Here is a 27597-nt window from a genome sequence, read left to right on the forward strand (position 1 = left end):
TATCAAATGATGGAGCAAGATCGAAGGTCCATGTGGTCTACTCTTGTTCCTATTTCATATGTTCTTAAACATACTGAAAATATTCTGCTGTTCCTATTCATCTGATACTTAACTGAATAGAATTGTACAGCTTATATGCCAAACATTAAGTAAAAATTCAAGCAGTCATTTTCTGTTCTTTATGGTGAAGGATTGGAAATGAGAAACCAAAGTGAAAGTCTTAATGTAAGACACCACTGGGACTAAAATAGTGAAAGAGATGCCAAGGATAATCAAGAAGTAGTGATTAGTTGATCACAAGTTTAGGTTTCCCAAACCTTATGGATTGTAGATAGGAGAAACTGACAGGATAAAGAATTTCACCATGTTGAACTCCAAGAAAAGAATAATTTGGAGTGAACCAGATACAGGTAATAAGAAATATTTTGAGAGTTTTTACTGCATACCCACCATCACCTGCAAACTCTCAAACTTCATTTTCTTGTGTGCAGTGGCATTTGCAATGGCTGAGGATATATAAAACAACATTATGACCTAACTTCTTTTCTGCTTTGTCCTTCCCTCACTGTAGAGGCATAAAATTATTGCCAAAAGGTATTGATGAATACATTAACTATAATCTCAATTATCCCAAGAAGTCACTTCTTACGAGTTGTTTTTATATACCAATGTGATATCTAATTCAGCATTTCTAATAACAAGTCAGAGGCCACAAAAGAGAGTATTTAATTAACGAGGATGTGGAGATGAGGATAGGAGCTGAAAAAATTGGAAAGGTCTTTGTGAGAGATCTCCTCTGTGACAGTACTATTTGTTTGGTTCCTGAAAAAGATAGGGGAACCAAACATCATACTCGCAGTCTCTGTTCTGATCATCTTTGTTTTTCATGGTCAGATGAACAAGCACTGAGATGTACATAGCCTGAGGGAGGGAGGGAGCTGTTTACTCAATCGTGGAGCTTTCTAGAAACAACATCTCTTTCAATCCAGGTCATCATGAGTCTAAGAAAATATAAATTTTAATCCATTAACAGTTGTCTAGAATGTCTTTGGGTGTTGATATATAAATGCAAATTGCCATTGATGGTTTTTGATCATTCCCCAACGGATACAAATATTTCCATATTTGTCAAAATAAACTTCCACAGTTCTGTTGCTAAATCTCCTAAGTTCTAATTATTTCTAAATCAGGATCTGTCAGTGGATTCATAGATTTATTAAAAAATAAAGACACAATATTAATACATGGAAAGGCTATGTTACAAGGCTAAATTCAAAATGGGTCAGTGAAACAGTTGAAAATTATGACATGCTGCAGCAAACAGAAAGCAGAAACAGACTCATGGGCTAGATGGGAGGTTACAGGGTAAATTCTGCCAGCGGGATATAAATTATTGGCAAAGGTTGAAGCTACAAAATGGGAATTTGTCAAAACTTGAAGACTATATTCTGTCAGATGAACTGAAGAAAAGAATGCAGGTTAGCAAATTCACCAGAGAACTAATTGAAATTTATAAATATGTAAGACATGGAAATGTCTTACTTGTTTCTTCTTAGTGATGGGGTTAGAGATTCAGGCTTGCTGAGATCCTATGCACATGAAGCCCTGACAGTGTGCATTGCATGAATTGCATTTTCCTGCCATATTGAAGTATATTCATGTTTTCTTTTGTACAATTTATGCAGATCTACCTCTATAATGGGATCGTGCCTGCAGCTGCCCAGGCCCTAAGGTCTGGAATTCCCACATTAAACCTCTCTGCACTTGCTGAGAGCCAGCAAGGACACAACAGCCTGGATTTTTGCAAATCATTGAGACATTGCAGAGTTTCCAAAATATAGGGCGGGATCTAGATGTGTAAGTCTTGTCCCATTTCCCACAGATCCAATTTTTGCTGGTAGGAGAAAGGGGGAGGGGTGTGATTCACACATGAGGGAAAACCGAACTCAGCAGTGCCAAGTTAAATCAGTTCAAACAGACCCCATTTTGACTGCTGCAAGGAACTTAACTTGCAATATGGGACTCACAAATTTATGGAGTAGATGTAGAGGTTCTTGAAAGGTGAATAACTTGATGTGAAGTTATTTAAATCCCCAGCCCTTTTACAAAAATAAAGATCAAGCTGCAAGCGTGAGTGAATTAAATAAACTCTGTTCTAGCAGTTTCAATGGCTATTCCTTGACGTTTACCCAAGGACTCTAAGAATGCTCGGCTGAGTTCCAAAATCTATCACTATCTCAGCAGCAGGGGTTCTAATTTCAGTTTGATTGACAGCTTAAGGAGGCTATTAAAGGATTAACTGTCTCATGCCCCCCCTACCCACCCCCCCATGGTCCGTTATCGCCCCATGTCAACTCATGCCAACTCACCCAGTATCCACCTGGGCGGAGCTCAGAAGCCACGTGGAGATTAAATAAAATGAAGTTCTAAAAATCTAATAAAGATTTCACTATACAAACTTTATAATTAAAATAATTCCCATTCATGAAAACCCAATCAAATATTTTTGTTTAAATCTCCGATTAAAACAAACTTACATTCATACCCTATGGTGGCTACTAGGGCACTGAATGCCAAGGTGAGGTCTTTATGTAGCTCAGTGTCAAATTTTGTAGATAATGCTCCTGTGAAGCACCTTGGGTTGTTTTACTGTATTAAAGGAGCTTCATGAACGTAAGCTGTTGTTGTGTTCTAAAATATGGTTTAAAATGGAAATTTCTGCTATTGAATTTGAGAAATTTGCCTATAGGTACATTTTTTGCAATGGTTGTATATTGTGAGACAGCCTTCAGTATAGCAGTAGGGGTCAAGTTTGCTATTTCAATTAAACTATTAAAAACCATAGGGAATCAAGGGTTAGTATTTGGAAGGTACGTATTCCAGAAAATCTGCCCAGAATAGCAGAATAAGTTTCATTTATCACTTATGCTTGGAGGTTCTTTCTCATGCAATGTCATTGTACAAAACATGGCCTTGAAGTTCAACTGCAAAATTAAGCATCATTTTCTGAACCAGGATTACTGGTGTATGCATTTGGGCTGTAGGATATTTTTGTGTTAACTGTTGAGTACCCCTGTGAAACTTCTCCAAGTCTGTCTGTGCTCTGAGCATCATCAAGATCAATTTTGTGATACATCTGTCCTTGACATTGTTATCTCCAGCTGTAATCAGTTGTGCTATCTAATATTTAATGAACTTTCGTGAAAAAAACTCAGTCAACTCTGCCCTGCTCTGGGAACCTCTCACCTTAAATGCTATGTTGAGTGTTTCTAGAATTTAATGATTTTATTTCAAATTTCTGGCATCTGCAATATCTTCCTTTTTGCCATTTAAAAGAAGGATTGAATATTGAACACGCAACTCCCTACAAGTGTGATGGATATAATGTTATGATTAGACTGGATTTCAGGTATCAGATTAACTGAAAAATGATCTGCAAACACAGTGGGATCTATTTTTTGTATGGGTCTCTGATTGGGCAGTGTATTATTAACATTCATCAATTATTCCTGCCTTGCCTGGTTTTGCAAATTATTAGCTTCATTCACAAGGCATGGGAATCTTCTTTCCTGAAATATATTAGTGTCATTTTCATCTTAACATGACAATTGAGTCCTCCAATACCAGCAGCCTTAATTTGTATCATTTTATACAGATCAAAAATATATGATAATTAATAAGGAAATAAAGAAAAACAGAATTATGACATCAAGAGCTACAGAAACATGGGGCAGAATTTTATGTCCTGCAGGTGGGTGCACACATGACCGATTGGGCGCAAAATCACATGATGACGTCAGGCAAGTGTCCTGACGTCATCGTGCACTCGCATGATATTTCGCTTGGCAGGCACACGCAAAAGTCGGAAGCATGCTTGCTGACAATTAAAAGGGCAATTAAGCCCATTAACAGCGCAATTGTCCACGACTTTTCGTGGCCCATCCAGCCTTTTGGTTGGCAGACGGGTGAATTGGCCAGGTGGCCTTTGCATTTTTCATGAAACCTCATCCAAGGGCAGTACAAAACCTCCGTTAGGAAATAAAATAAAAATAAATATCTGAGGACAGCATTTTTATGAGGTATGCTTTCACGTGCTTGACTGTGATGCATGAACATTTTTTTTCAGCTTTTTACAGCTTTTTTTCATTATTTACTAGTCTGCAGCTCCCTGAGGCAGCTGTCTGCCTTCAGGGAGCTCTCTTTCAGAGCTCACCTGCGCCTGAGGTAATATAGTCGCCCAACCATACCCCAGCTGGGCTGAGCTTTTCAGCACGTATTTCACGAAGGCCGTTAATTGGCCAGCCAGCGTGAAATCATGATTGGGGACCGAATGCAAACGGCAGTCCGTTTCCCGGCCCACCGATTGCATGCACCCGATGACTGAAAAATTCAGGCCTTGAAGACTAAACTTGGAATACTCCTGGTCCTCCCAGCTCTACATTCAGGTAAGTATTTTTGAAGGACTGTTTTGGTGAAGGCTTGGCGCAGGCTGCATGCAGGACTGCACAATTTCAGGATATTGTATTCAAACAGGTGTTAGGTCCCTTATTTGCATATGCAAAGGGCTGAATGCCTGTTTTAGAAATGGACCAGATGTTCCCATACTGGAACATTTACCAGTATGACAGGTGATATGCTTCCTGCAGGAGCTTCAGCAACATATTGTAGGTGAGCATATCACCCACCATGTTATACACCTGGACATCCATTTTATGCCTGCAAACAGGCGCAGCATCAACAGAGTTTTAGGCCTATATCACTGAAGGATTACTACTTGAATGAATGAAAAACATAGGAAAATAGAACCAGAAGTAGGCCATTTGGCCTGTCAAGCCTGCTCTGCCATTCAATTAAATCATGGCTGATCATCCACCTCCATGCCACTTTCCCATGCTACTCCCATATCCCTTGACCTCATTAGTATCCAGAAATCTATTATTTTCTGTCTTTAACATGGACAATGATTAAGCCTCCACAGCCCTTTGGTGTAGAGAATTCCAAAGATTCACCAGCCTCTGAATGAGGAAATTCCTCCTCACCTCAGTATTAAATGGCCGGACCTTTATTCTGAGACTGCAATGCACAGTCTTAGAAAAACTAACAGTTCTACAATTTTTTTCAAATTCCCCTCCCTCAACAAAAATAAATGTTAAAGAAGGTGATGGATCCAATGTTTGGATACATTTTCTATTTGAAGTGTATTTTTGAGAGAACAAGTAATTGCAATCTTATTTTTAAATTACTCAACGGAAAAAAGAAATAAGCAGAGCATGTCAATGCAGCTACTTTAACCAACGGTCATGTCAACACGACTGGAAATAGAAATAACACACACATGAACATAATTCTAATGTACCAAGGTATGCAATATAATGCTAGGTTTATGGCTCCAACACATCATATTGCATAAATGTAAACCCTCTGCTAACATTGCACACTGCAGGGTAGAATTTTCACAAGGGCACCCCAATCACTAAAGCTAAATTCAATAAGAGATCAGTGAAAACCCTGAAAAAAAAGTGTAAACTGCCATTCAGCTAGAGATCAACCTTGTGGCTCTTCACTAGACCACCTCCATAGTTTGATTGTTTCCTTTATGTCATGGTGTTCAAAATTAATCATACCTACTTATTTATAATAAACTGGCTTAGCCATAAAATTTAGCGTTCTATTCACATTGCTTATTGCTGCTCCACAGTAATCCCAAGTTACATCAGGAGATTTTGAGCACCCCTGCAGAAATTACTGGCAATTGACCCCATCATTGGAATAGGGATAGGCCATTCAGTCCCCAGAACATGTTCCACCATTCTACTAATTATGGTTGATCTGTATCTTAACTCAATCTACCTAAGTTTCTTCCGTAACTGTTAATTAATCCTCTCCTCATATCTACATCTCTCTCCCTCGTTCACCTTCCCCATCACACTCAACAATTCTCTTTTCGCAATCACCATTACAATAGCGATATTGTAATCTTTCTCCTTCTAAGCAGGCTCTTCTAACCTCCTTTGATCTTCACACTACACAATAACAAACAACAAAAATCTAAAATTTAAATATTCAATTAACTTAGCCTGAATAGCTTTTTAGGACAAATCACAAGGACACAGCTGACATAACTGTTTTGGGGTTCCAGAAGTAGACCGAGACAGCTCATCATACTGATCTCAAGCTCAGTAAGATCTGCAGAATTACCTCATAACATTTGTTTAAAAAAAAACTACCTAATTTTTGCAAACTATGTTTGGCTATGATTTCCGTTCTCAATATTATTTTACAAACAAACACGAAAGGAAACCGTGAAATGAGATTCCAGTTTAGTTACACATTAAAAAAAAACGATTATTATTCAATCACCAAAACTATAAGATAATAAATATCTCAACTTAACCATTGAAATCTCTCCAACTATAACCTGACACACAAATCGTGCATGTGGGAGTTGGTGCAGGCATCAGGTCACCATAATGTTTTCAGCTTGAGGCTGGGGCTGTTTTATTGTCTGGACTTCATTTTAATAAGACTGACAGGTTGCCTTTCTGAAGGTGTGTGATTCAGCTAGCTCACCCAGATCATGCACAATTTCCAGTGCAACTCTTGATGCTGACTTGAAGCAGAGACACACCTGTTAAAACAATGTCGTATCCCTGCTTAAAAAAAATTCCATCACTGTGAATCACATTTTCAATAGATGAGTCAAAGGGTTGCTCCCCACTTTTCAGATGGCTTCGCAAAAGTTCAAGTTCAGGAGATGCAAGTTCAAGGAGGAAGCAGCTTTTCCTTCAAAACCTGCAGGGAATCCCCAAAACCATCATTTAGTAGGGTTGGACAGAGGTGCCTGAAAGGGTCAGTGCCTCTCGCATCACCTACAGGGCCTGGGTGGAAAGGAGAGAGGTTCGATGATCTAGCAAGAGCAGCAAGGGTAACTACAGCTCTCCTTATATCTACATCTCTCTCATCTTGTTCACCGCCCCCCCATCGCTCTCGACAATTTCCTTTTCGCAATCACATCTCCAATATAGAAACACAAGAGCACACTTCTTTCTCATTCCAAGCACACTCTTCTCACCTCTGCCTTTGATCTTCACACCACATACTAATACACCTGCAAAACCACTATCGGCACTCCTTCCTCACCACCTAGCTTTACATTCACCACCTCCCATTCTTGTTCCATCTTGCATCACCTTTGCTTCTCAACACTATATAACAAGTTGCTACATACCTTTTCAACAGATCCTCACAAACTTTCTCCAATCTATCCCCACTCCGTTTCTGATAATCGTGCATAATGTTGTGGAGAAGAGCAAGACCAGGGGAGGACTGCCTACATTATAATTTCATCCAACTAGAGCAAGATAGCCTAGTTGGGAAAGGTAGCACAGAGGTTATGTTACTGGGTTAATGATTGAGGCCTGGACTAATGATCTGAAGACATGATTTCAAATTTAATCACAGCAGTTTGGTTAGTAATAGTGATAGTAATATCAGTAATAGTGACCAGGTAACTACTGGATTGTCATAAAACCCACTAGGTTCACTCATGCCCTTTAAGGGAAGGAAATCTGTTGTCCTTCCCCAGCCTATATAAGACTCCAAAGTAATGACTCTGAACTGCCCTCTGAAATAGCCTAGCAAGTCACTCAGTGGTCAAGCAGGTGGCTCAATTTCTCAAGGGCAATTAAGAATGGGCAAATAAATGCTGGTCTATCCAATAATACCTATGTGAATGATTAAAAAAAACATATGGGCCTGGCAGAGTAATATACAAGTATCATGTAAGGAGAGGCTGGTGATTTACCTTGGCAGATCCCTGCAGATTAATTGCATCCATTCATTCCTCTCAGTAAATATTTGTCAAGTTTCAGGACATCAAATTCCCTTCTTAAAATTTTCTCAAGAAAATATCAACCCAGTCAGTCATGCTGATTCTTGACCATTTTCTCTTTCACCTAGGCCTTCTCAACAGCAAGAGGCTCTTGCCCAACAAGACACCTCAGAAGAGCTCAACCCTGCTGAGAATACACCAGCACATGCTCCAGCTCTCCCACCTACCAGCTCAAACAATGGTATACCACATGCTATCTGTAGTGTGCTACACATGCAAAAGACTGATGATCAGTGGGTAGTAGGAACTTTTGGAGGCATACCAGAGAGAGGTCACTGGAGGTCAAAACACACTTTACTGAGAACAACAAAGATGAAGACTTTAGGATCCCAGCCATGAGGAGAAAACTACCCACCTCATACAAGTAGTTACACAAGTTATTAGAATGCATGTCAAAGAATTTAATATCATGAGAGTTTGGAGGAGTCTGCTTCCAACCTATGTCTTGTCATCTCATATCACCACTCTGCAGTCAACTATGAAGATTGTGCAGGCCTTGCAGGATCTTGTACTAGGGCCATCACAACAGACCATGTTTGAATGCATTGCAACTTTGGTGGAAGCTCAAAGTGGTCATTTTGCAGGCTCTGGGTTCCACCATGCAGAGATTGGATGTCTAATTTCTGCAATATATTCTAACCCCTCCATTTTAAGGCACCCTAGCACTCTATTACTGGTCCCAGGAGTTACTACCTCTGCCAGGGGCCTGCTGTTCATCCAGTGCTGTGGGCCCTCCTATTAGACCTTCCACCTCGGGAACCTGCCCACCATCCTTAATTGGATGGTGAACACAGAAGCTGCTTGTTAATTGGCTGCCACCCAGAGATTCCAACTGTTGGTGCACCTCTGACCTCTGCAGCGTTGAGACCTGGAAATGGTTCCGATGCCTGAAATTTTTTTATAAGGTTTAAGATTCCACTCAGCGAGAGCTTCACATTCTGTAGGGCATAGAGATGCTTTGTGGCTCATTAAAATTGCTTTGCAAACTTTGTTTCTTTCTCCTCTCATACACTCTATGCTAGGGCATACTCTATTGATGGCAGTTAGAAAATGTTCTAAATTGGGAAAGAAAAACAAACAGTGTTACATTCTTCATTTTATCATTCTATGTGTAACATTGGGAATATTATATTCTCCTGGTATTCCTCTGCAAGTGTTGACAAAGATTACTAGAAAGGCTATACCATGTAGGAATTAGTTTTATTTTTGGACAATATGTTAAAACATTCTTTTTAATGCCCTTCCTTCTTTGCATGTTGATTATATATGGGAATAAATATGGCAAACGTGTTGCACAGTCAATGCAATCTTTCCTCTTGCTCAGGGATAGTTATTAATTCTTCAAACGTAAGTCTCAGGATGCCTCAAAATGATGTGGAGGGATGTGGAGCCTGTCCTGTTGGCTTACCAACCTAGATAATAAAAACTTACGTTCTTTGCTTTTCCCCCCAAATAGTTCATGGTTGATCAGATAGTTCCAGCTTAACATAGTTTGTCGCTATTTATCCTCCTTGTGGTTGTGTCCTGAAGCTGGTCAGGAAAGTAGAGTGTCTGGTGAATCATGGTTTGGACAGCACTGCTGTTATTTACACCTGAAATACATAGAGACAAAACAGAAATATGAGTGATTTCTTAGATAATTTACTTAATTTACTATTCATACTCTCTCAGGAAGACAGCCAGTTCAAGAAGGCAATGATCAAAGAACAAAGCAGCTTGCAATTTTTTAAATATAATCCCAGGCTGCCAAGACTAAAATCTGACACCGGCATAAATCCCACCAATACTGTAAAACCACAGGTAGGTTTCTGGAATTCAACAAAGCAGAAATTGTCCGATGATCTGCCCCAACATCCACCACATTCCCCCCAAATGAGTTCATCACTATATTTGGCAAGTCTTGCACCCATCAAATTGGAATTTGCATAATCCTGTACATTTTTTGGGCAAAGGGACACAAAAGAGCAAGGTGATTTGCTGACCTTTGTAAACAATATGGCATGCTTTGATTTATAAACTTGGTTTGGAATGTTTACTTTGTATGGGCGTTTATTTTTGCATTGTAGCCATGCGTACGCTGTGATGTATACTATAGAGGGAAAATAACTTGTAGACCAGTTGAGCAATGGAGAATGGAGTCATGTTCATTGATATTGCAGTCGGATGAATTGTTCATGGGCAACCTGGACAGAAAGAGGCTGTCTCCTCCCTTCCTTTTCCTCCTTCTCAGATTCTCATCCTATAACTTGTGGACTGTGCATTTTGACATCTGGTCTGTCAAGTACTTCAGGACTCCTCCAGAACATTCCAGGAAGTTGAAGCATTATCTCAGCGTTCTAATGTTTTAATCTATCACATTCCATGTAGCAGCATAGCTTTCATTGTATGCATATTGCCGACATATGCCTGAGTTGTGCAATGGAGTCATCAGCCATATCATCAGCAAATTGCCCAGTAGCCCCACTTTGGTTTGTTGTGGTAACTCAAATATGGGTGGTAAGCAGTTTGTGATAAATGAAGGCATGATGATGGCTGCCAGGATACGGGCATTGACCTGCAAGATTCACTGAGTATTGGACATTGAGTAGAATCCCTTCCAGTTGTAGCAAAGTGATGTGACCACAGTCAAAGGCAACTTATACTATGCTGATGCCTACAAACTTCGCGAAGCTACATGCTTGTTCCACCTGCTGCTTTCTGCAAGAGAGAATGAAATGTAACCAGCTCTCTTTGAATAGAGAGGGGCAGTGACCTTTCTTATGCAACTGTGGGAGGCAAACTGCGAGATGTTAAAAATATCTCCAGCTCCACCTTGGAACAAACTCAACACATAAAATTCATCACCATGATCACCTTCACACACAATGGCAATTGTCCTTGCCCTGCTGTGCAGTCACAGTTGTGGCTACAGCAAATGGCAGATTTCAGTGAGGATGTCCTTATTGAAGCACAGTCATTTCACGCACTGTTCCTTACTGAGTTTCAGTTAGAAGAACTCCTTTCAGAGTAGCATGGATGGATATATTCTCCTGCTGAGACCCCTTCTCCCCCTCCTCCTTCTTCTAGAAGCTTGTCCTTTTCTGTTTTGCCTTTGCTTACTCTTCCAGTCATGCCTTATTCAAAGGGCAATACCTACCACTGCATGCATGCCTGGGAGCAACTGGTTTGTGTAGAAGTCTCGATATCAAGATCAAGTCTTTCAGCATCTGCTACACCATTCCCTGTAGACTTTACCAACCTTGAGGAACTTTAGAAACCACCACTTTTACAATTGTATTAATGGTCTGTATAGATCAATCAGCAACTAATATGAAAGTAGTTGATGATCCCTTTAAATAGGCCTAGTTGGAATCCTTCCTGAGCAGTCAGCCGTGTGTGATTAACAAAGGGTGTGAACTGGAGTGTTGAGTTGCAAAATGGCAGCACTGGTATGAAATCAGCATTATACACTGATTACCATCATGATCTGCTTATTCTGCACATCTCTGGTGGGCACGCATTAAGCCCTCACCAATATGGTGCTCACCAAATTGGGCATACACACTGCAGGCGCTGAATTGGACCTCAAAAAGGAGGCACTATTCATCTGAATTTTGCACCTTAACAATTGTGTATGTTTGCATTCTATTTAGTCACTCAATTCATTCCTGCTGTCATGCTACTTTCTGTAGAGTCAAAACTAGAGGAAGATTTTGAGCTTACACCACTAGTTATGCCTCCCTTGCATCAAGCAGTGTTTTTTTTTGAAAATCTCATGTGTTCTGATGTCAATTGGTGGGAGATAATGGGCCTGTAATTTTCCAATAAATAGTCCCATAGAATAAGTATGGAATGTCAGAAAATGTAAATATCCACATTTACTAAACTTTGCTTGAATTATCCCAGTTCTTATCTCTAAGGTAGGTGATGCTATCTCCTTACCTGAGGCCTAACTGGGCTTGTTTATCCTGGCTCCCTCCAATGGTAGCCACTACTTTAATATTGACCTCACTGGGCCATTCTTATAGCTGACACCTTAATTTGACCCCCACCCTCAAGCCACCTGAAAAAATAATTGGGGGCAAAATTCTGCCCTTGGCAAGCGGGCTCAGCAGGGGCGGTTGGGTAGCCGATCGCCACCAACGATCAGCACTGGACTGCGATTTCACGCTGGCGGGCCAATTAAGGCCCGCTGTGTGAAACACGAGCGGCAGTGCTCAGTGCTGCCTGTGCGGGGGGAGGTGGGGGGCGAAAGGGGGCGAGCAAGCTGAGCACAAACTTTGCACATGCGCACGAGTGAGCACTTCATAATCTTCCTCAGGGAGATGAAGAGATGTGAAAAAAAATTTTAAAAATAAAAATGTAATGAAACATATCCCCACATATAACTCCGTCACATGAGCAGGGACATGTTATTAATGAAAAATTAAAATTTTATTTTTATTTGCTTTTGGAAACCTCAGCCCTGAGGATGAGGGTTCCAAAAAAATGTAAAGGCTGCTTGGCTTGGACGGGCAGCGAAATATATATATATATTATGTCTCTATCTATCTATCTCTGCAGGTACAGAAGTTCCAGTAATGATACTGGAACTGGCCAGTAACTGGCATTAAGTTTGTTAAGAGCTTTTAAAGGCAATCCACCTTGCAGCCTTGCAGGTTGGTAAGGATAAGGTCAAGTACTTTTTTCCTCTTGTTGGTTCCCACATCACCTGCCACAGACCCAGTCTAGCAGCTATGTCCTTTAGGACTCAGCCAGCTCGGTCTGTAGTGGTGCTACTCAGCCACTCTTGGTAATGGACATTGAAGTTACCTGACCAGAGTACATTCTGCGTCTTTGCCACCCTCAGTGCTTCCTCCAAGTAGTGTTTAACATGGAGGAGTACTGAAACATCAGGTGAGGGGGGTGGTGGGGTGGTATGTGCAAATCAGCAAGAGGTTTCCTTGCCCATGTTTGACCTGATGCCATGAGATCACAGACTGGGAGAGGGTCCGAGGGGATGTTGAGAACTCCCAGGGAAATTCCCTCCTGACACCCGCCACCTCTGCAGGCAGTGGGATAGGATGTACCCAGGGATGGAGATGGTGGTGTCTGGGACATGGTCTGTAAGGTATGGTTCCATGAGTATGACTATGTCAGGCTGTTGCTTGACTAGTTGGTGAGGCAGCTCTCCCAATTTTGGCACAAGCCCCCAGATGTTAGGACTTTGCATGGGTTGACAGGGCTGAGTTTACCATTGTCTTGTCCGGTGCCTGGGTGGTCCACCTAGTCTCCTTCCATATTGACTTTATAGCAGCTTGAGTGGCTTGTTAGGCCATTTCAGAGGACATTTAAGAGTCAACCACATTGCTGTGGATTTGGAGTTACATATAAGCCAGACCACATAAGGACGCAGATTTCCTTCCTAAAGGACATTAGTGAACCAGATAAGTTTTGACGATAATTGACGATGGCTTCATGGTCATCATTGGACTTTTAATTTATTGATTGAACTCAAATTCCATCATCTGCTTTGGGATTCGAACCGGGTCCCAAGAGCATTACCCTGGGTCTCCGGATTACTAGTCCACTGACAATACCGCTACGCCACTGCCGCCCCATCAGCTTTTGTTGTGAGCTTTTCAAGGAACAAAAGTGGGTTAGGGTCTTTATAGGCTAGTACTTGCCTGACTACTGGTTACATACACTTCAAACTGTTGAAAAGCCGGTACCAGGCTTTAAAGCCTCCTTCTCGACGGTCAAGTAATTCCCTTGATTTTTTTAAGCTTCTGAGAGAAATAGCTAACTGGCCATTTTATACCAGCATCATCATCTTGGAGAAGTACTGCTCCAACCCCTATGTCACTGCCATTGCTAGCCTCCTTGAATGGTTTACTAAAATTTGGGGCTGAAAGAACCAGCTCATTTATCAAAATCACTTTCAACTTTTTGAATGCCTTTTGTCATGACTCTGATCATTTGGATTTCATGTTTCTCTTCAACAAATTTGTCAGTGGGCTAACAACTGTGCTTAAATTAGGGATTCCATACTTAACAAAAAATTGCATATTTCTTTGTCTTGGGTTTAAGAAAGTATTATTGCCTGAACTTTGGCCTCTCGCATCAACACTTACTTTGACCCACTCACTGTATGTCCTAAGTAAGTGACCTTGGCCTTGGCAACCTCATTCTTGGCCAGATTTATGACAAGGTTAGATTTGGCCAGACTGTCAAACAGAGCTCTCAAATGCCTGACTTGACCACTCTTAGGTGTTGCTGTACATTTTTGTACACAATGTAATTACTTAACCTAACAATCACCTAATTACTCAATCTTTGAAATGAAGCCAGTGCATTTTTTGTATCAAATTGCAGATCATCTGGGGTCGTAAAAGCAGAATTTTATTTTAGTCAGTCAAGGGGCCTGGCCAAAACAAAAACAGAATTACCTGGAAAAACTCAGCAGGTCTGGCAGCATTGGCGGAGAAGAAAAGAGTTGACGTTTCGAGTCCTCATGACCCTTCGTCAGTCAAGGGGCCTGGCCAATGTCCTTTAAGCAAATTATCTTGCTAACAAAGGCTGAGTTCCCCATCCTATCAATATTATCTTTGAGGTGTGAGATTGGAATGGTGTCCACCTTATTTACTGCATTAACCTTTTGGCAATCGATACAGACTCTGAGAACATCTGATTTTGGTACCAGGGTGACAGGAGAACTCTAACTAGTTTGACTGGATTCAATTAAATCACTATCCAACATGAATTGAACTTCCACCATGACCTTGACCAATTTTTTGGGATTGAGTCTGTAAAGGCTTTATTTAATTGGTGAAGTTGGCATCACAAATCCAGAGAGGTATGGCCTGGCTTATCTGTAGGTACAGGGGGAAGGGCACAGTGATATTGTCATAAATCTGACCAAGAATGAGCTAAATCCTGATTTAATCTTGATTGTTGCAAAAACCCAATGGTTCACTAATGTCCTTTAGGGAAGGAAATTTGAATCCTAAGATGATCTTTTGCTGCCAACATCCTGGTGCATTTGGGATCAGATTTTCGAATGTTGCATTCCCGCCTCCCGTAAAAATCCATACGCACGTTATTTTACCCCTGGGGAGTCGAGGTCAGGCTGGAGTTGGGGCTGACACCTCCTGAAGCAGGATGGTGGTGGGAACAGGGGCGGATACTGATGCTGGCAGGTTAGAAGACCTACTTTCACTGGGGCATCAGCCCAGTCCTATACCTAATTGTTAGGCCCCCTAGACCTCACCGCTCATACCCCACCCACCCCCATGCATCGTCCATGCCCCTTCCATACCCCCAAGCATCCTCTTTACCTGCTCACCCATTATCCACTATGGCCAAAGTAAGGAGCTTTGTAATAACACTGGGAAGTCTATGAAATGATGATGAAACCATCAGAATAAACAATCATCCATTCAAACACTACTTGAAATAAATTTCTCCTCTTAGTAACTCATAAAACTGTCAATCAAACACAAATTAATTAAAAACAAAAACAGAATTACCTGGAAAAACTCAGCAGGTCTGGCAGCATCGGCGGAGAAGAAAAGAGTTGACGTTTCGAGTCCTCATGACCCTTCGACAGAACTAGTTCTGTCGAAGGGTCATGAGGACTCGAAACGTCAACTCTTTTCTTCTCTGCCGATGCTGCCAGACCTGCTGAGTTTTTCCAGGTAATTCTGTTTTTGTTTTGGATTTCCAGCATCCGCAGTTTTTTGTTTTTTGTTTTTAGCACAAAGTAATTAAAGCTCCACTTGAAAAAATTACTCCTAAGTGCTCATAAATTTGTCAAAATAAACAAACAGACATTCAAAAACCGTTTCAAAGAAACATAACCCTGTAATAAAACTGTCAATCAAACAAAGCTCAAAGTCCCCTTCCCTGCTACATAAACAAATCCCTGCTGAGCTAAATCCAGTAATGAGGTTTGAAACTCAGCCAGACATTCATAATGAGATTCCATTGCAAATCTGTATAAACAAACTCTACAGGTCTGACAGCAATAAAGCCATTTGGCCAGTGTTTTCAAAAGCTCAACAGATAGGCTTTCAATCAAAGAAGTCAATCTATTCAGTTTTTATCAAAGATGGCTAGACTTTAATTCAATGTAAAAATCAAAGCACAAGGTCCAGATAACACATCAATATCTGTTTCTTAACAGTGTTGAATGCATTAGAGCTTTTTGTCCACTGGGAGTAATCTAATACATCTTAACACACATACAATGCTAGTTAATTAATGGTCACTTACCTTTTGGGGACAGAGCCCTATGATGAATCACTGCATTAAAAACATACTTATCATAAAGCATCTAATTATGACATTTGAAGTTGGCAACACTTTTTAAATTTACCTGTCAAAAGGTTCCCACCTCTACAATAGGATTCTCCAGAAGATCTTAAATTCAGGGAAATTTAAAATTGAGACAGGTATTTAAAACACTGAACCTGACGTCGCTTTGAATGCATGTCAGCTTGCGACCTGCCATGTCTCCACAATGATCAAAAGGGCGGCAGGCAGGAATCAGTTGGGAAATATAAAGTTTCAGAATATTCATTTCCAGCTGCCAGGTGCAGGTTTGCTCAATGCTAGGTTGGCAAAATCCAACCCTTGAAGCTCACTTATTGGGCGGAATTTTTCCATCCTGCCCGTGGCGGGTTTTGTGGCAGGTGGGAGCAGAGAATCTAGTGGAAAACAATCGGAGAATTGAGGGGTTATTAATGTGGCACGGGGGGGATAGATCGCATGGAGACTCATAAGGGAAGGCATTGGGAAGGGAAACAGATGGTCTTCTGTCATGAGAGCAATGGGAAACTCACTGAAAGTCAAAGTCCTTGGTCGGGGCTTGCATTTAGGAGTCAAAGAGTAGAGACAGTCATGGGGCTCTCTGGGCCTCACAGTCAGACACCCGTCAGTGTAAAGATAGTTTGCAATTCTTTCAATGGTGGATTAATGGCAGGTCAGGTGTCCCACCAAGTAGTGGCTTGAGCACCATTTACATTCATTACCATCTCATGAATGCTCATTAAATTAGCTTCTTGTGGGAAATCACGTCGGTATGAATCTTTTATGAAAAAGAGTGGCATGCACCGATCGGGCCTCACTTTGCTCACGACTTTGAGTTGAGTGAAACATACATAGCCGACCTGCCACACCACTATTCGGGTCTCATGGCGATGCCAGTGGAATGCCATGCTACTGGGACTGTAGGGTTGGTCTGCTCCCGAGGGGGTGGGGGGGAACAAGCACACGGGGGGGGGGGGGAAAAGGGACAGGAGGACTTTGCAAGGGCTGTAGGGGTGTGGGGAAATAAACAGGGACCAATGGGGTTGGAATGATTTGCAAGGGCTTGGGGGGGAGGGAGAACAATGGAAGGCAGAGGGGGAGAAAGGCTTTGCAAGGGAGTAAAGAGGGTGAATGATGGGAGGCAGAGGGGAGACCAAGGGGTGGGAAGCTGGAGCCCGACAAGGCAAACTGAAATGATGACAAAGGGTGAATGGGATACCACATGTTTGAAGCGGAGGAGAAGGGGGTGGGGGGGGAGGTGCGGAGGTTGTTAGTGTGGCACAAGGGGGTTGCGTCGCATGGATACTCATAAGGCATTGGGAAGGGAGACAGGTAGTCTTCAGGCATGAGAGCAAAGGGAAACTCACTGAAAGTCAAAGTCCTTGATCGGGGCTTGCAGTCAGGAGTCAGAGAATTCAAACAGTCATGGGGTGCAGGGGGCCACATTGCAGGGCTATGCATGGATGTAATCCAACTCCAAGGAGGGGCAAGAGCTATGTATTCAGTTGAAACCACCATCTTGCCCTATCGAAGATATGGCACAGTTATAAATTGAAAGTAGAAGTGAATCTGAATGGCAGCGGTCTGAAGCTGTGTTGGAGGAGCATACTGCTAGACTAAGGGGCACTTGCTGGGGGTGCCTCTAACTCATGGGATGTGGTTTTGTTGGCTAGGCCAACATTTTTGCCTATCCCTATAATTTTCCTCGAGGAGGTGGTGATGAGCTACCTTCTTGAACCACTGCAGTCCCTGTAGTGTAAGTACCCACAGTGCTATTAGGGAAGAAATTCCAGGATTTTGATCCAGCGACAGTGAAGGAACGGCGATATATTTCCAAGTCAGGATGGCGTGTGGCTGGGAGGGGAAGTTCCATGTGTGGTGTTCCCATGCATTTCCTGCCCTGGTCTAGATGGTAGCAGCCGTGGGTTTGGAAGGTGCCACAAGAGTAAACTGGAGTCTGAGCTGAGGGGAAGGAGGAAAACCTCCTTGAGAAGATAGCCATTGGAATCGATGCCTTTTTCAGGGCTGTAACAGGGATATGTAGGGGTCTATGGATTAACATCTCAGTCGCTGCATTTCCACATTAATACAGAGAAACGTGAAATTTGGGAATGCCGGCAACCATTATTGAGACACAGGTGCAGTATATATGGCATCCCATCAATGGACGACTGTCATGTACTTTCCAGAATTGGCATTCATTACGGCCCAAAGGGTATCCAGTCATTAATCATGAGCAACTTATTGTTAATTAGTATACCGGATCAGAGATTGGAGCACTGAACTAGATCAGGTCATGCATGTCATTCAAACATTCTCCAACCACTGTGGCATTCAGCTGTTAAGTCTCAGGAATGGCGTCTTGGTTGCATGATGTGTCTATTAGCACCTCAGATACAAGGCTGCATCAGCGACAAGGCTAGTGAGGCAGAAACCACTTATACATCATTACAGTTGCTAACAGTTACAGATTGTGAGCTTCACGATGTTTACCCGTTAATCATTAATCTATTCAATATTTCATTTCAGAGAGAAGGATAAAGCAATTATGGATCCAGGGATCAATGCTGCCTTTTTGAATAATTTAATGCAATGAAGGTGGAGAAGGAGAGAGAGGTGATGCCGAGCACAGCTTCAGGAGGAGGACCAGCCTGAGGTCCCAGGTCAAGGGGAGCCACAGCAAGAACATAAGGGTCAGGAGGATAGGCCCAGACAACAAAAGCAACCTGCCAGACCTAGAATATACTCTGCTATTTACAGATGAGTGAGAGACAATGCTGCACACATCTGCTAGGCCTGAGTTCTGGTAGACTACATCTGCCATACTCTTCGTGAAGACCTAATGTCCTATGGAGTGGGAGGCTATCCCCTGCTTTAAATGTGATTACTGCACTTAATTTCTTTGCCTGCAGGTCATTCCAGGGATCCATAGAGGACCTATGTGGTATCTCCCAGTCCTCTACACATACGTGCATCAAGGAGGTCACAAATGCCCTCTACAGCAAGGCACATCATTATCTGAGGTTTGCTCTTGATAAAGATAGCCAGGTTGTGAGATTCAATGGCTTTGCAGCTATCTCAGGCTTCCCAAGAGTGCAGGGTGCAATCAATTGTACTCATGTGGCTTTAAGGGCTCCATGGCAGCAGCCCTATTTATCAATCATCAATTTTCAACTGGTGTGAGATCATCTGAAGCACATAATGCACATTTGTGTCAGATACCTTGGGAATTGCTATGACTCATACATCCTGAGTCACTCCCAAGTGCCTCAGATTTTCGAAAGGCCTGAGCGTCTGCAGGGATGGCTGCTTGGGGATAAGGGATACCCACTGAAATGCTGGCTGTTGACACCGGTGGGTCAGCATCAGGATGGCTCGAAAGATAGGTACAACACAGCTCGCAGCTCCACATGATCTCTAATAAAGCAGGTCATTGGTATTCTGAAGATGTGCTTCAGATGTTTGAACCGCTCAGGTGGCGCATCATGTGTGTGTGTTGCACCCTTCACAACCTGGCACTGCAAAGAGATGATCCCTTACTGGAGGATGACGACCAGGAGGCCCAGGGATCTCAAGAGGGTGATGAAGGTCAGTTTCCGTGGGACGACACCATCAATGAAGCAAGGCGTGGGAGACATGTCTGTGCCATTTTAATTGCTACCAGATTCCAGGAGGAGTGAAGTGAACACAAGTGGAGATGGCCATATTTCTCCTGGCCTTGAATTCCATTCCATTTCATTGAAAGGGATGTCCAACCTGTCACATCAAGAGCTAGTGCAGCATTCACTCTTGCAAATTCATGATTCACCAGGCCATGATCTCTATGTAAGTCAGCAGCACCCCATATGTGCTTGCTCTGGGAAGTGACAGTCGACGCAACAGCGAGAATGCTGTGAAAACTTACTCGAAGCAGTTGTTGCCACATCAATGAGAAACTACATTGGCCAGTGAGATATCCACTTCCTGTCCACGTCTTGTCCTTTGGCACTACCACTGAGGAGACCCAAGTGCCATTTATCCCTCAAGGCTGCTGAGCTGTCCTCACACAATGGTGTTTCATGAGGAAGAAGGGTTACAAGCACTTTATTCACACACATGCAGTAAAGATTTTAACACATCTCCCTGACATCACACAAGGGTGTGGGAACTGTCATCAGTGAGGTTGACATCACATGAATGTGAATCTCAGGCAGGAATTTTCCAGCCCCCTTGCGGCGGGTTTCCCCGAGGCTGGCGAGCCATTGAATCTCTGTTCACATTGGCGGGATGGAAAATCCCACTGGCGTGAAGGTCTGGAAAATTCCGAAATCACAGTGGGATACTATCACTATGGGTGGAAGGCTACATCTCAAAATAAGAGGATTCAGATGTACTTAATCACAACCTTCAGTTGGCCAAGCCATTCACATAAACATCAAATGCATTTACAAAAGTGCAATATTTTTACAGTGGCTGCACACCCGTGACCTAAAAGACTTCAATATTTAACTTTCCTAACCCTACTACTATGCCTGGGTGCAGCCTCAACATTCACAGCAGAGGTGGAGGCAGCCTACTGACTGCTACATTCTGATGCCTGTGATGACCTTGGTGGAAGTCCTCTGGTGGTTCAAGGCCTGGAGGGTCCCAGCCTAATAAGAGTCTTGTGCTCATGGGCGGATGCACTCTCCTTGGCCTGAGCAGCTGGAGTGGATGGAGTCACGGGCAGAGGGGATTCTGAGTGGCTGGACACCCTTGGAGGTGTCCAGCTGATGTTCATCCTCGTTGTGGGTGCCCGAGAGTCCCTCCCTGACTCCTTGAGGAGAAGGAGCACCTGGAGGGAGGTCAAGGTGCCTCATCCCCCTGTCACCTAGACATTAATGGTGTCCACCAAGGGGTGTGGCCATGGATCCAGGGCCGAACGCAAATCCGGTAAAAACCTGCTGGACCAAGGTCTCCATAGTAGTTGCTAACCTTCTTATGGTGACCTCAGGATGTTCGCATGTCGGGGTCACGACATCAGACAGAACATGGATAGACTCCTCCATCCTTTGTTCTAGTCTGCTGAGTGATTGCCGAATCTCTGCCTGATGTTCCTCACCGTCTGTTGTAGCATCTCCAGCACTGAGTTGGTGGCTGCTTCTAAAGGCTCATCGTCTGACTCAGACTGAGCGGGTGGCTGGTCTCCAGGAGCTCTCTGAGTGCTGGAGACGTGGGCTGTCCCTGCTTCCAACTGCTGTGGGCACATGTCAGTGAGGTGCTCTTCAGTAGGTGAGCCCGAGCTGAATCTGGAACAATGCCCCACCAAAGTGTGAGTTTCTGCTCTGGTGGAGGGTGCAGGCAAGCGTAATGATCCTCAGCTTCCTCATCTGGCATGGTCTGGGGGCTGAGACTTATGTTGGCCAGCCTTACGGGCCTAGATCTGCTGCTGCCTATAAGAAAGAGAAGAGAGTGTTAGCTCATAAGCGTGCAGATTACAAAATTGCATGTCACTCACTGTGAATATCAGGATATGGTGAACTGATGGAGCTGTGATCCGTACTAGATTGCTGGGACAATCTGATCGCCCTTCCCAACAGGAATGATCCCTGTCCTCCCCAGTGATCTTGGCAGCATCCTCCTCAAATTCCATGGGGGCAATTACGTGGGCCATTCCTCTCCCAGTCTGTGATCTTTCCCTGTTCTGGGCAAGCTGTCCCTGGAAGAAGACAAAAGATAGGCACGTGAAGGGATGGAGCACAGGGTGAGAAAGATGCATGTCCTGTGTGTGGTGAGCCTTTTCTAGTAGGGACTGAGGATGGAATGTGAGCTGCATGACAAATGAGATGATGGCGATGTGAAAGTTTCTGTGAGACAATCAGTGCTGATATGTGTCCCCCTGCTAATGGTTATGTGAAGTCCCTGAAAAGAGCCGCCCTTTGAGTACATGATGCTATGATGAGAGTTTGACATTGGAGGGAATTGAAGGATGACATACCCTGCTAGAGCGAATGAGATCATTCATTCTTTTCCTATATTGGGCGACCAGCTGTGCTGACATCCTCTGCGACGGCCTCCCAGGCCATAGAGATGAGACTGGTATGCTTTCTGGGGAAAAGTACAGCCCTATGCACATGCGCTCCTCTTATCAAGGCCTGGAGGGTGTCGTGGCTGAAGCGAGGTGCAGACTTTTCTTCTGACTTGCAGCCTTCTTTTTCTGTTTGGCAGACATCTCTAAAGGTCTGCTAGAGACAGGTGGGCTAGAGAGAGATGTGTGCGCTTGGGTGGTGTTTGAAAATGGTGCCCGGACCTTAGCCTCCATCAGATAACGGTGGGGGCAGACGAATTAGCTACTGACCCGCCAGGTGATTCGGAGAGATATTTGCCTTTGCATAATTACTCAGCTTCCAAGCACGGAATCAGGTGCAATTTCCCACCATTCTGAGCAGTGGGATACGCACTATGGAACCCGCCTGCCACCGCACTTAGTTTCAAAAACAGCAAGTTCCACTCATTGTATTTACTTTCATTCAGTATTCTTCAAAATACAAAGGTGAATTTTTTTTTTGCTAATAAATCATAGCAGATGTCGATGACCTTCCTGAAGAGTTAAATTCAAGTCATATTTAGTACAAGAATGGAATTCAACCTGCAGTGGATTAATGGGAAATAATATCCCCTGAATAATAAGCTAAAAATGATTTACCCAAAGAGCTACAAATATGTGAATTGTTGCCGCTGAATTGGGAGTAACTGGCATTGGATTGACAATTGTATAATGTACCAAATTCTGAAACAAGATTGGATCTGGTTTGACATTTTTTTGGTAGGGACACAGTTGATTAAATGTTATGCTTTCACAATTATTAGAATGCATGTTGTGGACAGGAATTCCATATGATTAGAGTGAAAGGGTGGGCAATTTACTTAAAATAGAAATCTGCACATCTTTTACCTACATGATTGTACCAGGGAAGGCCTGCAGTATTTTGTGAATTGACAGGAATAGGCTGTGCACTGTGTATTGAATCCAAGCATCTCACAGGTTATTTATCCTTGAGGATGAAAGTACTCAGATCTGAGCTTCATTACCTGTTTTAAGTAAAACTCAAATGGGTGAAGCGACACACAAATCAAATATTGAATTAGTTTAAAGGAATAGTGTTTACAACAGAATCATTGCATTCTTTTTAATGCAAGTTCCTGTTATTAATATAGTAATATTAGACTGTCCTAGCATTATGATGTTTGCTCTTAGTAACTGTAAGATTAAGTTAGAAGGGGCCTGTGATAAATCTCAGAGATAGGGCAATGCAGAAAACAATCAAGGGAACATTTTATAAAATCAAGTACTATATAACCAAGTTGTTCCAGTACAGCCACAAAACTGGCATCTAGCAGACAATGTGAAAAATTGCCCGGGTATGTCCTAACCACAAAAAGGAGGACCAATCCAACTTGGCCAATTACCATGCCATCAGTCTACTTTCAATCTTAAGCAAAGTGGTGGAAGGTGTCATTGACAGTGCTATCAAGTGGTACTTACTCAGCAATAACCTGCTCACTGACACTCAGTTTGTTTTCTGCCAAGGCCACTCAGCTCCTGAATTCATTACCACTTTGATCCAAACATGGACAAATGAGCTGAACTCAAGTGGTGAAATGAGTGTGACTGCCCTTGACATCAAGGCAACACTTGACCAAATGTGGTATCAATGAGGTCTAGCAGTACTGAAGTCAAGGGAAATCAAGAGAACTCCTCTCCACTGGTTGAAGTCATACCTGCCACAAAGAAAGGTGGCTGTAGTTGTTGGAGTTCAAATATCTCAGTCCCAGGGCATCACTGTGGAGTTTCTCAGGGTAGTTTCCTAGCCCAAACACCTTCAGCTGCTTCATCAATGACATTCCCTCCATCATAACGTTAAAAATGGGGACATTCGTTGATGACTGCACAAGGTTCAGCACTATTCGCAACTCTTCAGATACTGAAGCAATCCGTGTCCATGTGCAGCAAGACCTGGACAACATCTAGGCTTGGGATGACAAGTGTCAGGCAATGACCATCTCCAAAAAGAGAGAATCTAACGATCGCCCCTTGACATTCAGTGACAACACCATCACTGAATCCCCTACTATCACCATCCTAGGGGTTATCATTGACCAGAAACTGAACTGGACCAGCCATATAAATATTGTGGCTACAAGACCAGGTCAGAGGCTGGGAATTCTGCACCAAGTAACTCACCTCCTGACTCCCCATAGCTTGTCCACCATCTGCAAGGCACAAGTCAGGAGTGTATGGAACACTCCACTTGCCTGGATGAGTGCAGTTCCAACAAATTGACACCATGCAGGACAAATCAGACCACTTGATAGTCACCCCATCCACCATGTTAGATGTTCATTACCTCCGCCACCAATGCACAGTGGCAGCAGTGTGTGTCATCTACAATCCTGGAACTCCCTCCTTAACGGCACTGTGGGTGTACCTACTACATGGACTGCAGCAGTTCTAGGAGGCGGCCCACCACCATATTCTCAAATACAAATTAGGGATATGCAACAAATGCTGGGTTAGCCAGCAGTACTCACATGCTGTGAATGGTTTTTAAAAAAAAAACCATGGCAAGATCGTGGGCACTATTTCCTGAAAAAACTGGAAAGGAAATAACCTTGCCCTCAAATGCCATGAATATCAATCTGCACCTCAGGTTGTTCAGTGGCACCTATGCTACACAGAAATAGGACAAGGATTAACACCTTTATTTCTCTTCAAAGTGAGCTTCTGATTAAAGGAAGGCCCATGAGTATAGTCAAAAGTTTCCTCAGAGGAATGCTTTCTTTCACACGGCAATCATTTTTGCATGTTTACTGGCAGCCATTCAAGAGCAGCCTGGTAGCAGTCTGGATCCAGATCATTCCAGGCTGGAAAATTATGTTCACTCAGAAAATCCAAGTAAGGAAATGTATGTGTTTTCAAATGATTCAGTGAACAATTGGAATGAGAAGAAGATTGGAAGCTGAGATTCAAATCTGGCTGTAAATGGAATCAATTAATACAGTAACTCTTAGGAACTTGGAAAAATTACTTAACAAGTTCTCTCACACCTCTCTTTAAAAGATGGAATCTGACTTTCTGATGTCTTAACAAGCTTATATAGGAATACCATATTTTAAGTAGTAGATGTGTTTCTGGGAACCGCTATTTAAATCAAAACCACTTATATCAAAGCAAGTTTTCCCATTTAAATGTATGTAGTATTAAGAGATGCATTCATGTCATGAAAATATATTGTCTACAATGTTATTGGAATTTTTTAAATAGAGTTTAGTGGTGTCTATGTCTGTGTGTGTCTTAATTAAATTAAAGCCAACTAGTCTGGGTACTTTGATGTATTGTATTTTAAGATGTGGATTAGATAAAGGTAAGGAAGAGAAGGTAAAGTGTAAACTTGCATTTGTTGAATAAACCATTCAAAAGAATGGGTAAAATCTTGCACCTAGCTGGGAGACGCCAAGCAATGTGTTTATATTACTAATACAATTAATGGGATGAAAATGTTATTGTTAGAGGGTATGATGTTAAAAGCCTAGGATACCATGGAAAATTTACATTCAAAGGAAAAGCTAGGTATAAACAGAAAGGAGTTTGTGTGTGTAAATCAGAGGCATTTAAGATCTAACCAGCCTGTAAGCCTACAACTGTGTTTACAAAGGAACCAAATTTCAAGGAACCTCATTTTGAATTCAGAAGGTCAAATGTGCTTTGCCTAGTGTCTATGGGTTATGGTTGCCTTGGTGAAGATTTACCTGGGAGTGATTAGTTGGGGATTTGTTTAAAGTTATTTCGGTAGTAATTTGTAGAAATGTGTATGTTGTTGTTAAATTAATAAATGTTTAATTTAATTTTATATAAAGACCCTCTTGAGGCTTGGTGGTCTTATTCCTGAATTCAGAGCTGTGAGATGAGATAAACATACCAATTGAAAATATAGGTTATGACAGCTGTTCAAGTATCCATCTGGAACTTAAACAACTCAAACCCAGGGGAAGCAGGAATGGACAAACAGTTACAGTGCAAGGGCAATGATATCCAACAGCATATTCCAAGGGGGTGTTTGGGGGTGGGGGGGACCAAAACCTGAGCTGAAAGATCCAGAGAATGAAGGAACAGCCCTTTCATTATTTCACCCAGCCAGTAAGCATGCAGACGTTTACAAAGAACGTTTTGCACACAGTTCCAACATAAGATGTACTACAAATAAATGGAGAGTAATTGCTAACTACTTAATCATGAAATTACGCTATTCAAAACTACTTAAAAAGGGGTATCGGTGTTAAAAAAGTGATTAGAAGAGCTAATACAGAGTTTGGAATACCTAGCAGCAATTATGGAAATAGCGAAAGACTTCATAAACAAATAAAAAGTAAAGCAATAGTTCAGGAAAGGTAAGGCCAATTAGAAAAAGTTGCATTCAGTTGCCGTCCCATGCACAACCTTTTACCAACTGCTGTGTCATAACAGTTCACAACCCAAGATTTTCATCCCCAATATATAACATAAGCATGAAATAAACAAAATACAATGCAGATAAATCTTCTGCATTCCCAGTGATGTGGCAAAGAAGCAAGGAGTACAGGTTCTGTTTTTCCTGATTGCTCTTTAACTGCTTGCAAGCCAGGGGTCACCGTATGTACTGCGATCAGATACTGATCTCCTCCTTCTTGGCTGGACAGCTTCTCAGCCTCAGCACTCTTCTTCCTGCGGAGCCAGTGACCACTGTCCAGGTGATGGGAATGCTGGTCAGCATTATCTTCTTCATAACATTCTGCCTTACCATTGTGATGGAAGCCATCGAGCGTTTCAGCAAGCTCTGAGAGATCTAGAACACAGTGATGGTGATCGGGATCAGAGCTGCTGAGCTCCTGGTCAATCTCCTAAGACTCCGCTCTCCCAGCCGTAGACATCTGCGAGACATCTGACCGAATGTCTGAGTGGCAGTGCTCTGCTCCTCTGTCAGCGCCACCAATGCCGTGGAACATGCAGAGTCCTCGGCCCAGATCTAGTCTGACATGTGCTTGGCCGCCGACAAGAGGATCAAAGACTTCCAGCCTAGTGCAGGCTCGGGGTGATAGTCTGACAGTCAGGGGAAGCAGAAAGTGACAAATTGTTACATTGCAAGGGCGATGACATCCGACAGCATTTTCCAAGGTGGGGGGTGGGGGTAGAGGGAGACCAAAACCTAAGCTGAAAGTTCCAGAGAATGAAGGAACAGCCCTTTCATTGTTTCATCCAGCCAGTAACTATGTAGACGGTTACAAAAAGCCTTTTGCATCACGTTCCAACTTTAGAACAGGGTACATAGGATGTACAATGGATAAATGAAGAGTAATTGTTAACTACTTAATAATGAAACTACGCTAGTCAAAACTACTTAAAATGGGGTATGGGTGTAAAAAAGTGATTAGAAGGGATAATA

At 42.6% G+C, this 27597-nt stretch overlaps 1 protein-coding gene across 4 annotated transcripts in view; it reads right to left on the reverse strand.

Moving 5' to 3' along the window:
* Positions 1–706: 706 nt before the first annotated feature.
* Positions 707–27597, reverse strand: part of itfg2 (integrin alpha FG-GAP repeat containing 2) — a 119020-nt gene continuing 92129 nt past the window's right edge. For 3 of the 4 annotated variants that reach the window (XM_041215430.1, XM_041215431.1, XM_041215432.1), the window contains one exon: positions 9075–9483. In XM_041215430.1, coding sequence (XP_041071364.1) covers positions 9374–9483 — 110 coding nt within the window. In that variant the 3' untranslated portion in view covers positions 9075–9373. Of the gene's footprint in view, positions 1002–9074; positions 9484–27597 lie in introns of those variants that run through there. The other variant, XR_005946379.1, reaches the window with a different exon arrangement.

The sequence above is a fragment of the Carcharodon carcharias genome, chromosome 21 (genome assembly GCF_017639515.1).
Source record: "Carcharodon carcharias isolate sCarCar2 chromosome 21, sCarCar2.pri, whole genome shotgun sequence".
NCBI classification, from domain to species: Eukaryota; Metazoa; Chordata; class Chondrichthyes; order Lamniformes; family Lamnidae; genus Carcharodon; species Carcharodon carcharias.